Source organism: Oncorhynchus keta, unplaced genomic scaffold, assembly GCF_023373465.1.
Source record: "Oncorhynchus keta strain PuntledgeMale-10-30-2019 unplaced genomic scaffold, Oket_V2 Un_scaffold_584_pilon_pilon, whole genome shotgun sequence".
NCBI lineage: Eukaryota > Metazoa > Chordata > Actinopteri > Salmoniformes > Salmonidae > Oncorhynchus > Oncorhynchus keta.
In genome coordinates this window covers 453,206-474,430 of record NW_026290969.1, presented here as the reverse complement: position 1 = coordinate 474,430, position 21,225 = coordinate 453,206, and the positions used below count along the sequence as shown (strand labels likewise).

The 21,225-nt window shown below is 39.8% G+C and overlaps 1 protein-coding gene across 1 annotated transcript; it reads left to right on the top strand.

Moving 5' to 3' along the window:
* The first annotated feature begins 7,375 nt into the window (after positions 1-7,375).
* On the top strand, positions 7,376-13,791 carry LOC118360456 (uncharacterized). Its single transcript, XM_035739705.2, has 8 exons — positions 7,376-7,608; positions 10,175-10,282; positions 10,607-10,669; positions 11,054-11,224; positions 11,384-11,579; positions 12,776-12,927; positions 13,595-13,644; positions 13,749-13,791. The coding sequence occupies exons 1-8, from the start codon at positions 7,567-7,569 to the stop codon at positions 13,789-13,791; spliced, it is 825 nt and encodes a 274-aa protein (XP_035595598.1). The 5' UTR covers positions 7,376-7,566.
* The last annotated feature ends 7,434 nt before the right edge of the window (positions 13,792-21,225 follow it).

Here is a 21,225-nt window from a genome sequence, read left to right as displayed (position 1 = left end):
AGACGACGAAGTGTTGCTCATTCATCGACCACAGAAACACAAGCATATTTTTGGGGAGTTTGGTACCCACATGAAAAAATAATAGTTTACTATAGAATACTACAGTACTTACTATAATTATGTAGTAAACTGTAGATTACTGTACTACACACTGTAGTATCCATCAATCATGTGTGGCACTACTATAGTTCCTTAACATTTACTATTGTTCCTCAACACAGGGTGCATGCTTTGAAATATTTTTTGTATTGTGTAGTAACTACAATGTTGATCCTTCCTCAGTTTTCTCCTATCACAGCTGTTCTCCTATCACAGCTGTTCTCCTATCACAACTCTGTCACTGTTTTAAAATCACCATTGGCCTCATTTTGAATGCCCTGAATGGTTTCCTATCTCTCCAAGAACTGAGTTTGGAAGGATGTCCGATTTCTTCATAGTGACTGGGTGTATTGGTACACCATCCAAAGTGTAACTTCAGCATGCTCAAAGGGATATTCATTGCAAAGAAAAAGCCATATCTCATACTGGCCAATAAAAAAAAAGATTAAGATGTGCAAAAGGACACTGGACAGAGATATGGCTTTATCTTTGCAACTCTGCCTAGAAGGCCAGCATCCCGGAGTCGCCTCTTCACTGTTGACGTTGAGACTGGTGTTGGGTGGGCACTATTTAATGAAGCTGCCAGTTGAGGACTTGTGAGGCGTCTGTTTCTCAAACTAGACACTCTAATGTACTTGTCCTCTTGCTCAGTTGTGCACAGGGGCCTCCCACTCCTCCTATTCTGGTTAGAGCCAGCTTGCACTTTTCTGTGTAGGGAGTAGTACACAGCACTGTACGAGATCTTCAGTTTGGTGGCAATTTCTCGCATGGAATAGCCTTCATATCTCAGGACATGAATAGACTGACGAGTTTCAGAAGAAAAGTCTTTGTTTCTGGCCATTTTGAGCCTGTAATCAAACCCACAAATGCTGATGCTCCAGATACTCAACTAGTCTAAAGAAGGTCAGTTTTATTGCTTCTTTAATCAGAACAACAGTTTTCAGCTGTGCTAACATAATTGCAAAATGATTTTCTAATTAGCCAAATAGCCTTTTAAAATGATAAACTTGGATAAGCTAACACAACTTGGCCATTGGAACACAGGGGTGATGGTTGCTGATAATGGGACTCCTATGGACGCCTATGGAGATATTCCACCATTTTGTAGCTACAAAAGTAATTTCCAACATTAGCAATGTCTACACTGTGTTTCAGATCAAATGTATATTTTTTTAATGGACAAAAAAAAAATCTTTAAAAAACAAGGACATTTCTAAGTGACCTCAAACTTTTGAACGGTAGTGTATATATATTTCCTGAGCTCCTAGATATAGGACAGACACTTCAAAACCTTATTCCTTATGATACTATTTTGGTCTTTTTAGCCTTTTATGAATGTTTTTCTATGGTCTATACTGTAGTACTAAAAGCCAAATTCAATATTTTATATTTTTAGGATACCTAAAAAGCTCTGACTTTTAGAGGTTAAACATTTATTGCACAGAGTGAGTCCATGCAACCTATATTATTATTATTATTATTATTATTGCTCTTGAACTTGGGATTGAATACTTAACTCAAGACATTGCAGATTTTCATTTTGTATTAATTTTTACACAATCTAAATTTAATCCATATTAAATTCAGGTTGTAACAATAAAATGTGGGAAAATCAAGGTGTGTGAATACTTTCTGAAGGCACTGTATACCACATAGTTGAAGACCTACTGGGCTATAGGCCTACTGCAAATGATTGTTTGTTCCTGAACTGGCTGAATGTCAGAGCTATCCTTCAGCTATCCATCAGCACCACAAGGTTCTGCTTTAATGAATCATTGCACGATCCTGGCGCTATCCTTTCAGCACCATGAAGTGCGCTCAAATAACACCTCATCAATTTATGTTGCATATGCCTAATAGTCATACTTATTCTTGTAATAATAATAATATCACTTCTCACTATGGTGCTCATTTGGTAAAGTCCGATCAAAGCTGAATCAATTTCTAGCAAGATCACAGAAGGATTCATTTGCATTTTACATATCAGAATATAATGTAATACGCCGTTAACAATACTGTTACACCAAAAACACCTCATTTCTAAATTGATTTTAGGATGGTTAGCTGAAGCTGAATAGTCCCCCAAAAATCTCATTTGCCAAAACTCAACAGAGCGTGTGACTTGGCAGGATATATGCTTTGATTGAAACAAAGTACAAGAACGGCTAATAGTTTAACACCATCTGCTCTAATTCGCTCACGAAACAGTCATCCAAGATTATAAAAATGCATATTCCCATGAAACTGATTGAAAACAATCAAATGATTGGCATGGAGTTGCAGTTTGGACATTTCATGAAGAAAGTTCATTCACGATTGACAGTGATGATGGCGTATTTTTTTTAAAATTAGGCAGCCTATGCCTAACTTGGTGTTTGAGTGTATTAAAAATCAAATTATTGAGACAATATGTGTGGCATAGGCAGACATTGCAACTGGAGAATGCATTTTATGCATATTCTATAGTGATAGGAAATTATGACATAATTTACTTTTTTTTCTGCACTACACTACTGATAGTGAATACTATAGTATTTCTACCATAGGATAGTATTTTTGTACGTGGAGAAGTCCCACTACTTTTTACATTTTTTTGATTTGTTGAGATAATTAAGTGTTGAAAAGACGAGGAAGTTAGGGGAGGGTGAGTCAAAGAGCAGTGAGCTGGATTCAAACCCATGCCGACTCTGGCATACATGTGTGCTGGGATCAGCAGCTGTAACCGCTGGACCCCACTGGCCACGAACACAAGCATAATGTCTGTACAGAAACAATCCAGACGTATTCTATTTTGAGTCCCATTATTAATATGTCTGATCTTCTGAAGTTGAGCTAGAGATTAATTGATATCAGACTGTGTCTTAGTTCTACATTCTGGCAGCCAGGTCTTGCACAATGTGTTGATCTAATGTGGCACTGATGGCGTGAAAATAGCACACATTGTATGGATGTAAAAACCGGTTGAGTGATTTATCCTTGTTCCTGCTGTTCCTGCCCCTCTGAAGATGCCTTTCACAGTGTGGTGTCTGAATGTTCATCCTTATGTCATCATATTCTCACTCTATTTTCTCTCTAATTTCTCTCTCTTCCTCTCTCTCGACCCTGTGCTTTCTCTCACCATGCACCAGCTGGCTGGGTCATTATTCAGAAAACATATATTAGCATGTGTTTTTTTCCCCCCTATTTTCCCACTGTTCATGGGGGTAAGTGGGGTGAAGTAATTCAACATCAGCTAAACTTAACATCTACTGTATTGTAGAGTGATTCCTCTGAAGCAAAACAGTACAAGATGGAGATGTCCCATGATATCCTCATGGAAAAGATGGCCATTTCAGTGTACATCTCAACCACAACGGTCAGAGGTCATGATCAATCACAGGTCGGAAAGGTCATGCTTAGCAAACTGTCCCTGGAGGATGACATTGAAAGTGAAACAGAATTACATGAAGACAGACTCTGTTCCTGTATCTTTAACCTCAGTTCTAGCAGAGATAAAAACAATCATTGCTGTCATATTCATTGAGAACTATTGTGGGGTTGTTTTCAGAGGGTGGAAGTATGTACAGTGATGTAGGGTATGGAGACAATAAAGATACCTAGACTGGAATACAAACAACAGTTTCCTTGCCCTCAACCCAGCACATCCATTGTTTAACTTTTTTAAAAGTTTTGCGGTTAAGGTGAAGATACTAGCACTGCTACTTTATAAGGCGCATAACTATTCTTATTCTCTGCATGACACTACAAAACATCGACATTTCATTTCCCACTACATCTGTGGCTTTAGAATGGAAAGACGTGTTATGTTTGACATAATGAGGAATCAAATTGCCAAAGGTAATATACTCAGGTATAACCTGGAATATGCTGGGTTTATGTACTGTAGTCTGCATTACACATAGAAGAACAAACCATATTCCATCTCATAAATTCCCACAGTGGCATCATAAGGACTTGAACATGTCAGGATTTGGCCAGGGTTGTTCCGGTTTTTGGTCACTAGATGCCCCCATTGTGCCTTTTGACCTTTTGTTTTCCCTTGATCCCCATTATTATTTGCACCTGTGCCTCGTTTCCCCTGATTGTATTTAAACCCTTTGTTTTACTCAGTTCTTTGCTCTGTGTTTGTATGTTAGCAACCAGCCCTAGTACTCTGTGAGCTCTTGTTGATCCCGGTGGACTCTCTTGTGGAGTTCTGTTTTTTTGTTCTTGTTTGTTCTTGAGTATCTTTTGAGGCTTTTTGTGCTGTGCCTTCCACCTTGTGGATTTGCCTTTTTGTCTTGGAGGATTGCCTTTGTTCTTGTGGAATTCCTTTTGAGGTTGTGGAGTTACATGTTTTCCTGAAGAACTTCACTTTTTACTTCATTAAATACACCGTCTCAAGTACTGCTGTGTCTGCCTCATCTTCTGGGTTCTGCTGACTATTCGTGGCTCAGTTGGTTTAGTGACTGTTTCTCACTCCGGAGACCCGGGTTCGTAACCGGGTCCTGACAGAACAGGAACTGTATGTAACCAATGGAACAGATACCATGCATCTACAAAACCAATCAGATTTGAACAGCGGGCTGCAAAGATGTCGTGGTCAGTGCAGCTTTAACACACCTGATTAAACAATCCATGGCCTAGATTATAGACGTTGATTATTTGAATCAGATGTAGTGGCCGGAACAAAAGCTGGCACACACAATGGCTAAAGATTCTGCATGATCTCTTCCTTTTGTAAATTATATAGCATGAACTTGAATCGTTACTGGAGTGTCTCCATGTGTTCATACATTTTGCTCTATTTTTGAAGATGAGCCACGTTGAATTTATAGAGGAATCCATAGATATCTCAGAGGAGATGGTGCTTTATAACTGTTAGTAAAGAGGCCTAAAGGAGCTGTAAGTTGAAATCCAAGGAGAGTAAAGCTCTCAAGAGACCAAGACCAAAAGTTTGGATGATGAACAACAGTGCCATTGGCAGACACAGCAGCTCCATTGGATTGTGTTAGAGATGTATGAGTTATCCTTTCTTTGTGACCAGAGAGGTTTTTTAAAAGGAAATAACCTTTGAGTTCACTCAGTAGCTCTTATTTTTCTGAAGAATATGTCATTAAATGTTCTAAGTCCGATATCTCGGATGCAGGAGACCAAAAGGAAGCAACAGCACTAAGCTCTATTTGAAAGATAACTAACATGCCCATAGGTGGCACGAAGGGCACGTGTCCCCTCAGATTTGTCATGTTTTTACATTTTTTAGATGTTAAATAAATTCCTAAACAAAAATGTTAAACCACAGTATTTTGTGGAGGGGCCAGACTGATTGCACCAGGCAAAAATAACTTCCCCTTCCCCTAATCTAGCTAGTAAGTGATTCCTTCAAAGGTGCACCACAAAGTAAAGATATACCAGGAAGCGAGATACTCTAGTGCGTGCAGACAGTATAGTTAGTGGAGGAGGAGAGAGATTGTAGAGTGACAAACACAGCATTTGATTTGATTTTTGCTGCCGGTGATGGGCAGGACTCGTAGGAGGTGTGTTTGCAAATTAATTTGATCAAGGTATGTACATCATATTATTTTGTATATTTTGTTGTGTATTTTACCACCTTTTATCTCCCCAATTTCGATCTTGTCTCATCTCTGCAACGGGCTCAGGAGGTGAAGATCGAGTCATGTGTCCTCCAAAACTTAACCCGCCAAACCACGCTTCTTAACACCTGTCCCCTTAAGCTGGAAGCCAGCCGCACCAATGTGTCGGAGGAAACACTGCTCAACTAACGAATGCAGTCAGCCTGCAGACATCCGGCCTGACACAAGGAGTCGCTAGAGTGCAGTGAGCCAAGTATAGCCCCCTCGGGCAAACCCTCCCCTAACCCGGACGATGTTGGGCCAATTGTGTGCCGCCCTATGGGACTCCCAATCACTGCCGGTTGGGATACAGCCCGGGATCAAACCTGGGTCTGCAGTGACGCTTCTAGCACTGCAATGCAGTGTCAGACTGCTGCGCCATTTGGGAGGCCTATTGATTACTTATTGATGTTTTGTTGTTTCTCTGTAGTACTAGCCACCTAACAATTTTATGAAGTTGGCTTTAGCTAGCCAGCTAGATAGGTTCCCAATCTCCCAACCTCATAACTAGCTGCTAATCCATTTCAGGCTATCAATCAAATTAAAGTAGCTTGTCTAACTATCTTAGCTGGCATGCCTGCTGGCAACGTTGCTAGATTTTAGAAAAGCAAGAAATTACTAAATGTACTGAATGAGACTCATTCCTTTCAATCTCTTTACACAGATTTTAACAGATATGCAGAGAAGCATATTTGATTTATAAAAAAATAAAAAAATAAACACCAGTCAGGAGGAAATAGACAGCTCAAGAGGTATGATTGGATATGCAGAAAAATACTTGGTTTAAATGTAATCTGGGACCTTATGATCATTTCATAATATTTGTTAATGAATGATGATGCCATGATATGTTGCTGTATTGATGGTGTGTGTTATGATCCCATACACTGTGTTGTAATAGCAATGTAATATCCTCGGCATGTTAATGCAGTATATTGAAATGTGTGATTTACAACAGTCAGAATGACACCCTGATTAAAATGAATAATGGATCAGGTAAAGAGGTATGTTTATTCAAGAAAGAAATGCAGGAAAAAATGTAATAATTCCATGTTGGTTAAATGTACGTCATTGAAATGACATGGAAACAATGTTGATTCAACCAGTGTGTGCCCAGTGGGTTAAACGTTTTGGCTCAACCTCAAACTCAAAGAAATCCAAACTGGCATTCTTAATGGTAAATCAATCTGAAATGGATCGTAAAAAACACCATGTTTCAGTCAATGTACTTTCACCAGGATTTACTTTATTTTCTCTGCCAGTTTCTTTGGCATGTTACCATCTATACTGGGAGAGCTGAAACGTTAAAGAGAATTTCCAATGTCCAGGAACTTACTATAAAATATATGGCACAATGTGTAAGGCATTATCGCCATACTCTACCTGTGTATCTGTGAAGCACTGCGTCTAAGTGTAGTTGCACAGTGGTTCCAAATGTTTATTCTGTGCAGGGAACCAAGACCACCTAAAAGCTTTTAGTTATCTAGAAAGCTAGACCAATAATTTGTCTCAGGTCATGACCCACCAGTGGTTATTGGAAAACACCAAGCTGAGATACAGGGCATAGTTTCCTTTGGACCATATGAGAAAGAGCAGATGGAGGGAGGTCTTAAAATAGTTTCTGAGTTACAGCTAAGGCAGGCAGTCACACTGTGAGCTGTAGACCTTTCGGAGGGGAGTAAAACCACATCACTCCATGCCGGGAGAACCTCGGCTCCATCCATGTCAGCTTCTCTTTAGTGCATGCCTTACTAGAGGGATTGATCAGGACTAGAAGAGGGGAGACTCATCATCTATCTGCTCCAATGCTCCTGACAGAGGAGTCTGGTCTTTTCTATTTTCATAGTTGAGCCAGATGACCCTTCACGTGTCAGCCCACATTCAGTGCAAAACCAAGGTAAGAGATGCAGTTACTTCTCCAGGAAACAATGCTCTTGTGAAGGAAATCTGTTGTCAAAACTGCCTTTGACATTGACGGTATTCTGTTTAATTCGTCTACAGTTCAAATTAAAATAATAATAAAATAATCTACAGTATGCCCCTCATCTTCACTTCACTTCACTTTTTGTTGTTGGAACATTTAACAATTTCAAAGATTTTACTGAGTTACAGTTCACATATGGAAATCAGTCAATTTAAATAAATAAATTAGGCTCTAATCTAATGGGAATACAGATATGCATCTGTTGGTCATAGATACCTTAAAAAAGGTAGGGGCGTTGATCAAAAAACCAGTGACCACCATTTGCCTCATGCAGCGTGACACATCTCCTTCGCATAGAGGTGATCAGGATGTTGATTGTTGCCTGTGGAATGTTGTCCCACTCCTCTTCAATGGCTGTGCGATGTTGCTGGATATTGGCGGGAACTGGAACACACTGGTGTACACGTCGTTCCAGAGCATCCCAAAAATGCTCAATGGGTTACATGTTTACTGATTATGCAGGCCATGGAAGAACTGGGACATTTTCAGCTCCAGAAATTGTTGACAGATCCTTGTAACATGGGGCCATGCATTATCATGCTGAAACATGAGTAGATGGCAGTGGATGAATGGCACAACAATGGGCCTCAGGATCTTGTCACGGTATCAAATTGCCATCAATGAAATGCAATTTTTTTTGTTCTCCGTAGCTTATGCCTGCCCACACCATAACCCCACCGCCACCATGGGGCACTCTGTTCACAACATGCACCTCAGCAAACAGCTCGCCCACATGACGCCATACACATGGTCTTCGGTTTGAGGCCAGTTGGACGTACTGCCAAATTATCCAAAAAACAACATTGGAGGTGGCTTATGGCAGAGAAATGAACATTCAGTTCTCTGGCAACAGCTCTGGTGGACATTCCTGCAGTCAGCATGCCAATTGTACTCTCCCTTAAACCTTTAGACATCTGTGCCATTGTGTTGTGTGACAAAACTGCACATTTTACAGTGACAAGATGCACCTGTGTAATGATCCTGCTGTTTAATCAGCTTCTTGATATAAGAAGCGTTGACCGATGCAAATCAATCAAATACATGTTTATTTGTCACATGCTTGTCAGTTGGATGGATTGTCTTGGCAATGAGAAATGTTCACTAACAGGGATGTAAACAAATTTGTGCAAAACATTTCAGAGAAATAAGCTTTTTGTGCATTTGGAAAATTTCTGGGATATTTTATTTCAGCTCATAAAACATGGGACCAACACTTTACACTTTTTTCTCGGTGTAGTTTGGCTTTTCAGGCTGTACATTTTCAGATTTGTCTCCAATGGGTTTAAAATGAATAGATGTAACTACTGTTGACAAAGATCAAACACGGCATAGATGGTTAACTTCACATCATATGACTATAATGTACAGTACTGCATGAATGTGGATCATCTTTATGGAAGCTCATTGATTTCTATTTTGGATTATTACAGAATTCCCCTCAACTAAAGGCCCATCTCATACAATAGGAAAACAAAACCTGAGTCCAATTTTTTTAATCAAACCCAGGAGATGGGAAGATGCAGAAACAAAGAGAAGACATTATGTCTCATAGGATACCGAGAACAGTGCAGTAAAGGTCTATTCAATGATCCACTGTGCAACAAAAATCAAATATGGGTTCAATACTAAAGACTCATAGAAACAAAATCCATTAAGAACTAGGAAATGTTATGTTTTATATATTATTTAAAGCTAGATTCTGCAGTTGAAACAATAACAAAGCGCACACCCTGCCTCTGTTTTGGTAAAAAGTTGAGGGACGGTGCTGGAGAAATGTAACCACTCTCAAATTCATAGACAGAGCTATGGATACCAGGACTGACCATACATGATATAACAAATATAGTTGTGCCATGTTTTGACACTATACAGTGTTTCCATTTACGTTGTATAAAAAAGGGGGGGGGGGCTTATTTTGGGTTCTGATGGGGTATGACACTTGAACTAAACTCATGAGGCATTTGGAAGTTATATTTTTAAAGAATCAATAGGTATATACAGGTAACTGCCTAAATAAAGTCTTAATAGGAAGTTGGGCTCCCATAACAGCTTCATTGCGCCTTGGTATTGATTGTCTGGAACTCCATTGGAGGGACGCAACACAATTCTTCCACAAGAAATTCCATAATGTGATGTTTTGTTTATGATGGTGTAAAAAAGCTGTCTCAGTCATCGCTCCAGGGACCCCTCTTTCAAAGTCACTGAGATCTCTTCTTCTAGCCATGGTAGCCCAAATATTTGCTGAAATAACTCAGGAACCACACCTGTGTGGAACCATCTGCTTTCAATATGCTTTGTATCCCTCATTTACTCTATACTTTATTTGGGCAGTTATCATTATAAGTCAAAAAATGTATGTAGCAACAAAGGATTCTAGCTTTAACATATAACATATTTTTTTAATTCAAAGATGTCAACACATTTTTTACTCTCTTATTTTTCTGTTCACAAAGATAATACGTTTCACCACTGGTTTCAGGTGTGTCTGTGTGTGATAGTGTTCCTGAGTCTCTCCTTGACCATGGGAGACCCTGGTCCGTGCAGACACTCCATCACCAGAGATCACCTGCTGACCATAAGACGCCTGGTGAGTAGTAAAGCTGGAATGAACAATATAAAAAGACATGAACACATTAAAGTTGTATAAAACTATTATAATATCAAAAGAATTATACATAACCAAGAGTGATTTATTGGTGAGATTTCCAGAAATACATTTTTGATCAAAGTAGAAAAAACTGTGGGGAGTATATCACTGTAAGAAGCATATTAAACTCATGACTAGAACCATTAGGCATTCATTGGGATTGTTGAATGTATAGCATATTCCTGTCATGAATACAAAATATCGAAAGTTTTATATATTTAATTAATGACTTCTGACAGATATTTTGGTTTCTGTTTTAAATAGATAGATAACCAGTTGCAGAGTGGATGCTCAATAACCTACACATTCATTGAGCGGAGAAGTTTGGTAAGGTCATTTTTATGCGTCATGTGCAGTGAAAACATGGGACATCATAGGCAAATTCACAAAGAACATTAGTTTATGCTTTTTATTTATTTTTTATTTTATTTATTTTTTTACTTTAAAAAAAATATATACAAAAGGTAATTTAGAATAGTACTAAAAAGTATCCAATGTCCACCACATAATTTATCCTAAAAGGACTGTAAAAATAAGCATTACCTATTAGCATTATGGCTAGGTTAATCTCACCCACCAGCCGGCTCTATGCGGTAGCAATTGCACGTGGGGATGAGGTTATGGCTAGGCTAGAAAAAGTCACTGATATCAAACATACTTCGTATCATAACTAACATGAATATTGACTGCTCTTCTTCCATTCCCTGACAGAGTAAATGTTGTTATGTTAAAGCTGCCCTGCCCTGGATCTTGGAGCTCCTGACCAGCCACTTTAGATACACCCAAGGCTCAGACAACCACAGCTACGTACTGTCTCTGACCTGTCTCCTCCACAACATCTACTCTCAGAGATGTGTACCACAGATCAACGAGGAGCTAGAGGTGAGGGCCGTTTGATGCAGAAGATATCTCTTGAATAACAGCCTAAGTCGGGTGTTTTAAAGAGGATTTAAGGAACTTAATACTAAGCTCATAAAACTTGATAGGACATGCATCCCATGTACATGTTTACCAACATTCCTCTCTGACTCTATTGACCAGGATGACCCAGTGAGCTTTGGAATGTCATTCAGCAGCTCCCCATCAGAGGCCCTGGGGAGGGTCCAGGATGTCCTGTCTGAGTACTGGGAGCTGGTGACCACCAGGGACTCCCCGGTAGACTGGAGCTGTGAGAGGGAGTACAGAGACACAGAAGAGCCCCCCACAGTCCTCCCTACAGCTTTCTCTCTGACTACAGGTGGGCAACTTCCTCAAGGTTCTTTACAGGGTCCCTAGCAAAGGCATAAAACATGGAATTTCATTATTATAGAATATAATAATACAGTATGGTAATTTAGAAAAGTACAGTGCCTTGCGAAAGTATTCGGCCCCCTTGAACTTTGCGACCTTTTGCCACATTTCAGGCTTCAAACATAAAGATATAAAACTATATATTTTTGTGAAGAATCAACAACAAGTGGGACACAATCATGAAGTGGAATTAACAAATCCAAAACTGAACCAAACATGTGGAAGAAGGTGCTCTGGTCAGATGAAACCAAAATGTAACTTTTTGGCAACAATGCAAAACGTTATGTTTAGCATAAAAGCAACACCCTGAACACACCATCCCCACTGTCAAACATGGTGGTGGCAGCATCATGGTTTGGGCCTGCTTTTCTTCAGCAGGGACAGGGAAGATGGTTAAAATTGATGGGAAGATGGATGGAGCCAAATACAGGACCATTCTGGAAGAAAACCTGATGGAGTCTGCAAAAGACCTGAGACTGGGATGGAGATTTGTCTTCCAACAAGACAATGATCCAAAACATAAAGCAAAATCTACAATGGAATGGTTCAAAAATAAACATATCCAGGTGTTAGAATGGCCAAGTCAAAGTCCAGACCTGAATCCAATCGAGAATCTGTGGAAAGAACTGAAAACTGCTATTCACAAATGCTCTCCATCCAACTTCACTGAGCTCGAGCTGTTTTGCAAGGAGGAATGGGAAAACATTTCAGTCTCTCGATGTGCAAAACCGATAGAGACATACCCCAAGCGACTTACAGCTGTAATCGCAGCAAAAGGTGGCGCTACAAAGTATTAACTTAAGGGGGCTGAATAATTTTGCACGCCCAATTTTTCAGTTTTTGATTTGTTAAAAAAGTTTGAAATATCCAATAAATGTCCTTCCACTTCATGATTGTGTCCCACTTGTTGGTGATTCTTCACAAAAAAATACAGTTTTATATCTTTATGTTTGAAGCCTGAAATGTGGCAAAAGGTCGCAAAGTTCAAGGGGGGCGAATACTTTCGCAAGGCACTGTAGCTTACAGAATCAGACCCACTGTCCTCGGTTGTTGTATGCTTGAACTAGCCGAGCGATCTGATTATCTTAACCTTACTTGTCCATATTATAACTCGGCTGTTATGACCTGTCTCGTCATCCACAGTCAGCACTTTTTGGGACTCAGAGAAAGCCCCACAGACTGGTCTAGATGGAGCCCAAGTTGGAGACCTTAAGTTTCATTTCATGGTCATAACTCCATCAGTCTGTGGAGGAATGATGTTCATATTCACTCTCTATTGCCTCGTCAAACACAAGGTAATAATACATACTTACAAGTTACATATACATTGTGTTTTAGTCATTTAGCAGACACTCTTATCCAGAGCTACTTGCAGGAGTGAGTGCATACATTTTCATACTGATCCCCATGTGAATTGAACCTGCGCATTACAAGCACCATGCTCTACCAACTCAGCCACACTGGACCACGTGTGATTTGAAGTTAACCTTTTACTGCTGTGGGCTAAATCAGGGTCACAGAGTGTTTCTTGGTAGTCTTAACACATCTACATTGAAACTAAAGTATACACCTCACACACATTCTTATGGTCTTAAGAAAAGAAGACACCTGTATCATGTCAGATAGAGAGTTGAAATTGATTCAATTTTGAGTTTGCATCCCCATATTACACTTTATGTAGATCACAAAAGACTGAAATATAACTCACCCATTTGACCTATGTCATTTGACCTAAACATCAGATTTTCGGCATAGAAAAATATATAATGTTTATATCATGTTTATTAATGAATTCATATTCATAACATTCCACCCATGTGATTTGGTCATTTGACTGCAGGAATTAATAAACAGCATTGAAGACCCCTGCTGCGTTTAAATTGAGTATCACAGTAAAAAAGGAATAAAAAATAAAAAGCAATTGACACATTTGTTTATTTGTGTGATTTTGTTCCACCACAGATGTTCCACAGTACTTATCATCACACATCACAAGTGTACCAAAACTCAAGGTAAAGTGTTACACAGTATCTAGAGTAATCGAAACAATGCAAGATGATGACAAACAACACATATACGTGACTTCTAATTCAAAGTTTTTACTTGTTACTTATAGTTTGCATACAGATATTCAGGACATTGAGATGCAGGTGCAATAAAGTGAGTATTATGTTAAGTCTATCTATCATCTGTCAGTCTGTCCATGTACAGTATTTGCTGAATACTGAATACTCCTCTTCTCTGCCAGAACGCCATAAAATACAGATTGCTACAGATGGAGGAGCACATATGGAGATGAGGATTTACATGAAGCACTCATCTCTGATACACACAGTCCAAGAGTGTTACACATTCCATAGACAGTCTTTTTCTGGCCTGCAGGCACCATAAGCACTATCAATGGATTTGAATGGACCTTCTCTTTTTGAGAAGGCTATGCAAGTAGGCTATTCAAGTAGGGAATAGTGTGTACAGTGCATACAGTGCATTCAGAAAGTATTCAGACCCCTTGACTTATTCCACATGTTTATGTTACAGCCTTATTCTAAAATGTATTAAATTATTTTTTCCCCTCATCAATCTACACACAATACATCATGACGACAAAGCGAACACAGGTTTTTAGACATTTCTTACTTGCATTATTATTCAGACTCTTTGATATGAGTCACTAAAATTAGCTCAGGTGCATCCTGTTCCCATTGATAATCCTTGAGATGTTTCTACAACTTGATTGGAGTCCACCTGTGGTAAATTCAATTGGTTGGAAAAGCAAACACCTGTCTATATAAAGTCCCACAGTTGACAGTGCATGTCAGAGCAAAAACCAAGCCATGAGGTCAAAGGAATTGTCCGTAGAGCTCTGAGACAGGATTGTGTCGAGGCACAGATCTGGGGAAGGGTACCAAAAAATGTCTGCAGCATTGAAGGTCCTAAAGAACACAGAGGCCTCCATCATTATTGAATAGAAGAAGTTTGGAACCAACAAGACTCCTTCTATAGCTGGCCGCCAGGGGGTAAACTGAGTAATCGGGGGAGAAGAGCCTTGGTCAGGGAGGTGACCAAGAACCTGATGGTCACTCTGACAGAGCTCCAGAGTTCCTCTGTGGAGATGGGAGAACCTTCCAGAAGGACAACCATGACATCGTGTGGAAGCTGTAGGTATTGCAACCTCGGCCCCATTTAATGTGGATCACATTCAACAATGGGTTCTAGTGGCGCATGGATATATTTTCCCATTTTCAGTGATCACATTTTCCTGCGCTTTTCGATAAAACGCATGTTCTGTTATAGTCACAGCCGTGATTTAACCAGTTTTCTAAACGTCTGAGTGTTTTCTATCCACACATACTAATCATATACATATACTATATTCCTGGCATGAGTAGCAGGGCGCTGAAATGTTGCGCGATTTTTTAACAAAATTTTTGAATAAGTAGGGGGTAGGAGTAACAGGTTAAACTCAGTTTTCACAATTCCTGACATTTAATCCGAGTAAAATGTCCCTGTTTTAGGTCAGGTCAGTTAGGATCACCACTTTATTTTAAGAATGGGAAATGTCAGAATAATAGTAGAGAGAATGATTTATTTCAGCTTTTATTACTTTCATCACATTCCCAGTGGGTCAGAAGTTTACATACAAATAATCAATTAGTATTTGGTAGCATTTCCTTTAAATAGTTAACTTGGGTCAAACATTTTGGCTAACCTTCCACAAGCTTCCCACAATAAGTTGGGTGAATTTTGGCCCATTCTTCCTGACAGAACTGGTGTAACTGAGTCAGGTTTGTAGGCTTCCTTGCTCGCACATGCTTTTTCAGTTCTGTCCACAAGTTTTCTATAGGATTGTGGTCAGGGCTTTGTGATGGCCACTTCAATTCCTTGATTTTGATGTCCTTAAGCCATTTTGCAACAACTTTGGAAGTATGCTTGGGGTCATTGTCCATTTGGAAGACCCATTTGCGACCAAGCTTGAACTTCCTGACTGATGTCTTGAGATGTTGCTTCAATATATCCACATAATTTTCCTACCTCATGATGCCATCTATTTTGTGAAGTGCACCAGTCCCTCCTGCAGCAAGGCACCCCCACAGCATGATGCTGCCACCCCCGTGCTTCATGGATGGGATGGCGTCCCCCTTTTACCTCCAAACATAACGATGGTCGTTATGGCCAAACAGTTCTATTTTTGTTTCATCAGACCAGAGGACATTTCTCCAAAAAGTATGATTTTTGTCCCCATGTGCAGTTGCAAACCGTAGTCTGGCTTTTTATGGTGGTTTTGGAGCAGTGACTTCTTCCTTGCTGAGCGGCCTTTCAGGTTATGTCGATATAGGACTCTTTTTACTGTGGATATAGATACTTTTGTACCTGTTTCCTCCAGCATCTTCACAGGGTCCTTTGCTGTTCTTCTGGGATTGATTTGCGCTTTTCACACCAATGTACGTTCATCTCTAGGAGACAGAACGTGTCTCCTTCCTGAGAGGTTAGACGGCTGCGTGGTCCCATGGTGTTTATACTTGTGTACTATTGTTGTACAGATGAACGTGGTACCTTCACTACCTTGGGGTGGCAGTGTAGCCTAGTGGTTAGAGTGTTGGGCTAACCGGAAGGTTGCAAATTCAAATCCCCGAGCTGACAAGGTACAAATCTGTCGTTCTGCCCCTGAACAGGCAGTTAACCCACTGTTCCTAGGCTGTCGTTCTTAACTGACTTGCCTGGTAAAATAAATAAATTGAAATTTATCCCAAAGATGAACCAGACATGTGGAGGTCTACAATTGTTTTTGAGGTCTTGGCTGATTTCTTCTGATTTCCCCATGATGTCAAACAAAGAGGCACTGAGTTTGAAGGTATGCCTTGAAATACATCCACAGGTACACCTCCAATTGACTCAAATTATGTCAATTAGCCTATCAGAACCTTCTAAAGCAATGACATAGTTTTCTGGAATTTTCCATGCTGTTTAAAGGCACAGTCAACTTAGAATATGTAAACTTCTGACCCACTGGAATTGAAATACAGTGAATTATAAGTGAAATAATCTGTCTGTAAAAAAGTAGATGTCCTAAACGACTTGCCAAAACTATAGTTTGTTAACAAGTCGTTTGTGGAGTGGTTGAAAAACGAGTTTTAATGACTCCAATCTAAGTGTATGTAAACTTCCGACTTTAACTGTATATATTGTTTAGACACACCTACTCATTCAAGGGTTTTTCTTTATTTTTACTATTTTCTACATTGTATAAATAATAATGAAGTAACACATATGGAATAATGTGGTAACCGTAAAAGTTTTAAACAAATCAAAACATATTATATATTTGAGATTCTTCAAAGTAGCCACCCCTTGATGATATTCTTTGCACACTCTTGGTATTCTCTGGACCAGCTTCACCTGGAATGCTTTTCCAGCAGTCTTGACGGAGTTCCCACATTTGCTGAGCTCTTATTGGTAGCTTTTCCTTCGCTCTGTGGCCCATCTCATCCCAAACCATCTCAGTTGAATTGAGGTCGGGTGATTGTGGAGGCCAGGTCATCTGATGCAGCACTCCATCACTCTCCTTTTTTGTCCAATAGCCCTTACACAGCCTGGAGATGTTTTGGGTCATTGTCCTGTCCTCCATTCTTCACGGTTGGAATTACACATGTAGAGATCATCCGTTCACCTACTCTGCGTCTCACAAACACAGCGGTTTTAACCAAAAATGTCCAATTTAGACTCATCAGACCCAAGGACAGATTTCCACCGGTCTAATGTCTATTGCTCGTGTTTCTTGACCCAAGCAAGTCTCTTTTTCTTATTGGTGTCATTTAGTCATGTTTTCTTTTTCAGCAATTTGCCATGAAGGCCTGATTCACACAGCCTCCTCTAAACAGTTGATGTTGAGATGTGTCTGTTACTTGAACTCTGTGAAGCATTTATTAAGGATGCAATCTGAGGTGCAGTTAACTAATGAATTTATCCTCTGCAACAGAGGTAACAGTGGGTCTTCCTTTCCTGTGGTGGTCCTCATGAGAGCCAGTTTCATCATAGCGTTTGATGGTTTTTGAGAGTGCACTTGAAGAAACTTTAAAAGTTCTTGAAATTTTCCACATTGACTGATCTTCATGTCTTAAAGAACTGATGGACTGTCATTTGTCTTTGCTTATTTGAGCTGTTCATGCCAACATATAGACATGGTATTTTACCATAATAGGGCTATATTCTGTATACCACCCCTACCTTGTCACAACACAACTGATTGGCTAACACACAATAAGAAAATAAACTTTTAAAAAGGCACACCTGTTAATTGAAATGCATTCAAGGTGACTACCTCATAAAGGATGTTGAGAGAATGAAGGATGTTGAGAGAATGCCAGTGTGTAAAGCTGTCATCAAGGCATTGGGTGGCTACTTAGAAAAATCTCAAATATAAAATATATTTTGATTTGTTTAACACTTTTTTGATTACTAGATTATTCCATATGTGTTATTTCATCTTCACTATTATTCTACAATGTCAAAAAACATAAAAAATAAAGAAAAACCATTGAATGAGGAGTCCAAATGTTTGACTGGTACTGTAGATGTGGTACTGGCCTGGAAACTCACTGAGTCCTTTATACACAGTTGCATAGCACTTGAGTAGCTCTTCCTTGAAGCATGGCGGAGCATGCAACTGTTGCAACTTTTCTGATGAGATCAAGCTACACACAGGCCTCTCTTCCTACTAGTGGTGTGTCAGTTGCATCTGTAACATAGAACTAAAGATGGGCTTGTTTGTGCACTGTGTGCACTTGCAATGTCATGATGCCCTTTGGTTTAATTCGGGTGCCTCCATAGGCTATGAGTACAGTCTCAGTCTCTCACTTTGAATTGCTTGGGCAATTTGTCTGCTATTGCTTGTTGGGAACACATTAGCTTCAGTTCCTGTGTCTAACTTAAAGTTGACCGTCTGTATCCCTTATACACAAGTTTGTATGCCAGCCAGCATCTTATTTGTGTGCTTGTATCACTGCATTTATGTAACAATCTTTTGGTTGCTACATGATTCCATATCTGTTATTTAATAGTTTTGATGTCTTCACTATTATTCTACAATGTAGAAATTAGTAAAAACAAAGAAAACCCTTGAATGAGTAGATGTGTCCAAACTTTTGACTGGTACTATATATATATATATATACACTGTCTATATAACTTGACTTAAAACCCATATTTTCTAATAATGTCTATGGTGATTGATGTGCCTTTGTCCACTATATAAAAAAAACTATTTGTTGTTTCAAATCAATTAAATAAATCTAGTTAGACTGGTACAAAAGTTTCATTGGGGTTTGTACCATTATATTGCTTCCAGTTTTTTGATTGTGGGGGGATTGATGTCAGGTCATCCAGAATGTTGCGAACTTGCTTCCAAACAGCCAATCAACGAGCTCATTGACACTTTAAAAGCCATTTCATAGCCACTAAATCCTTTTGCTCTCACCACTTTGTTACCTATTTAAAAATGTTTAAGCCTAACCAAGGGCAGGCTTAGTGATTTGGAGGCCCCAATTTTAATGATAGCATTCACATAGGAACTCACTTGTTGAAGGCCACAGGACTGAAAAAGAACAAATTCAATAACCAATATCTCTGTCACTAACTAATACAGTCATGGGTGGTAAATCTACACTTCACTCGAAAAGGCTAGGCACACTGGGAAATATGTAAATTAGGTTTTACACCATACAGTTTAAAACAACACCCCAAAACAAGTTACTGTAACACTACAGGTGTTACCTTCCTTACACTGACAAATTGTAACAACTCAACCCTTGGGGCGGCAGGGTAGCCTAGTGGTTAGAGCGTTGGACTAGTAACCGGAAGGTTGCGAGTTCAAACCCCTGAGCTGACAAGGTACAAATCTGTCGTTCTGCCCCTGAACAGGCAGTTAACCCAGGCCGTCATTGAAAATAAGAATGTGTTCTTAACTGACTTGACTGGTTAAATAAAGGTAAATTTTTAAAAATTAAAATAAAAAAAACAGTGTTAATTTAACACTGAAAAGTGTGGACCAATATAGGCACTGGATCAGTGTTAAATGTCAACACTGGAGAATTTGCTGTATAACTGAAAAGACTCGTAAAGGTCTTTGCATCCCCACATAGAACAGGGTTGGGCAATCATTTTGACTTGAGAGCAACATCAGGATTTCGGAAGAACGACCAATTCTTATATAAAAGTTTTTAATTGTATGACCTTTTTAAACCATCTAGCACAGATATAAACTGCAACCAAGTTTCTATTTTCATAAGGCTAATTCGAAAATATGTCAAATGACTTGAACATGGGGAAGGTGTGACAATCTCAATTTGCATCAACAAATTTGTGAAATGCCTCAAAAAGGTAGGCTAATGGAAAGTTAGGAAAGATCAAATTAAATTTCAAATCAAATGTATTCATAAAGCCCTTCTTACATCAGCTGATATCTCAAAGTGCTGTACAGAAACCCAGCCTAAAACCTCAAACAGCAAGCAATGCAGGTGTAGAAGCACGGTGGCTAGGAAAAACTCCCTAGAAAGGCCAGAACCTAGGAAGAAACCTAGAGAGGAACCAGGCTATGAGGGGTGGCCAGTCCTCTTCTGGCTGTGCCGGGTAGAGATTATAACAGAACATGGCCAAGATGTTCAAATGTTCATAGGTGACCAGCAGGGTCAAATTATAATAATCACAGTGGATGTTGAGGGTGCAACAGGTCAGCACCTCAGGACTAAATGTTATTTTGCAACATAGCCGATCATTCAGAGTATCTCTACCGCTCCTGCTGTCTCAGGTCCTCCGAGAGAGAGAAAAAAAAAAGAAAGAAAGAAAGAGCATACTTAAATTCACACAGGACACAGGATAAGACAGGAGAAATACTCCAGATATAACAGACTGACCCTAGCCCCCCGACACATAAACTACTGCAGCATAAATACTGGAGGCTGAGACAGGAGTTGTTGGGAGACACTGTGGCCCCATCCGACAATATCCCCAGACAGGGCCAAACAGGCAGGATATAACCCCACATACTTTGCCAAAGCACAGCCCCCTCACCACTAGAGGGATATCTTCAACCACCAACTTACCATCCTGAGACAAGGCCGAGTATAGCCCACAAAGATCTCCGCCACGGCACAACCAAAGGGGGGTGCCAACCCAGACATGAAGATCACATCAATGACTCAACCCACTCAAGTGACGCACCCCTCCCAGTGACAGCATGGAAGAGCACCAGTAAGCCAGTGACTCAGCCCCTGTAACAGGGTTAGAGGCAGAGAATCCCAGTGGAGAGAGGGGGACCGGCCAGGCAGAGACAGCAAGGGTGGTTCGTTGCTCCAGAGCCTTTCCGTTCACCTTCACACTCCTGGGCCAGACTACACTCAATCATAGGACCTACTGAAGAGATTAGTCTTCAATAAAGACTGAAAGGTTGAGACTGAGTCTGCGTCTCCATTCCATAAAAATGGAGCTCTATAGGAGAAAGCCCCAGTTAATAATTGTGTGTAGAAAAAAAAAAATGCATTGTTTTCAATGGCAAGCATTCACACCATTGTTTTCAATGGCAGACATTACACACCTTT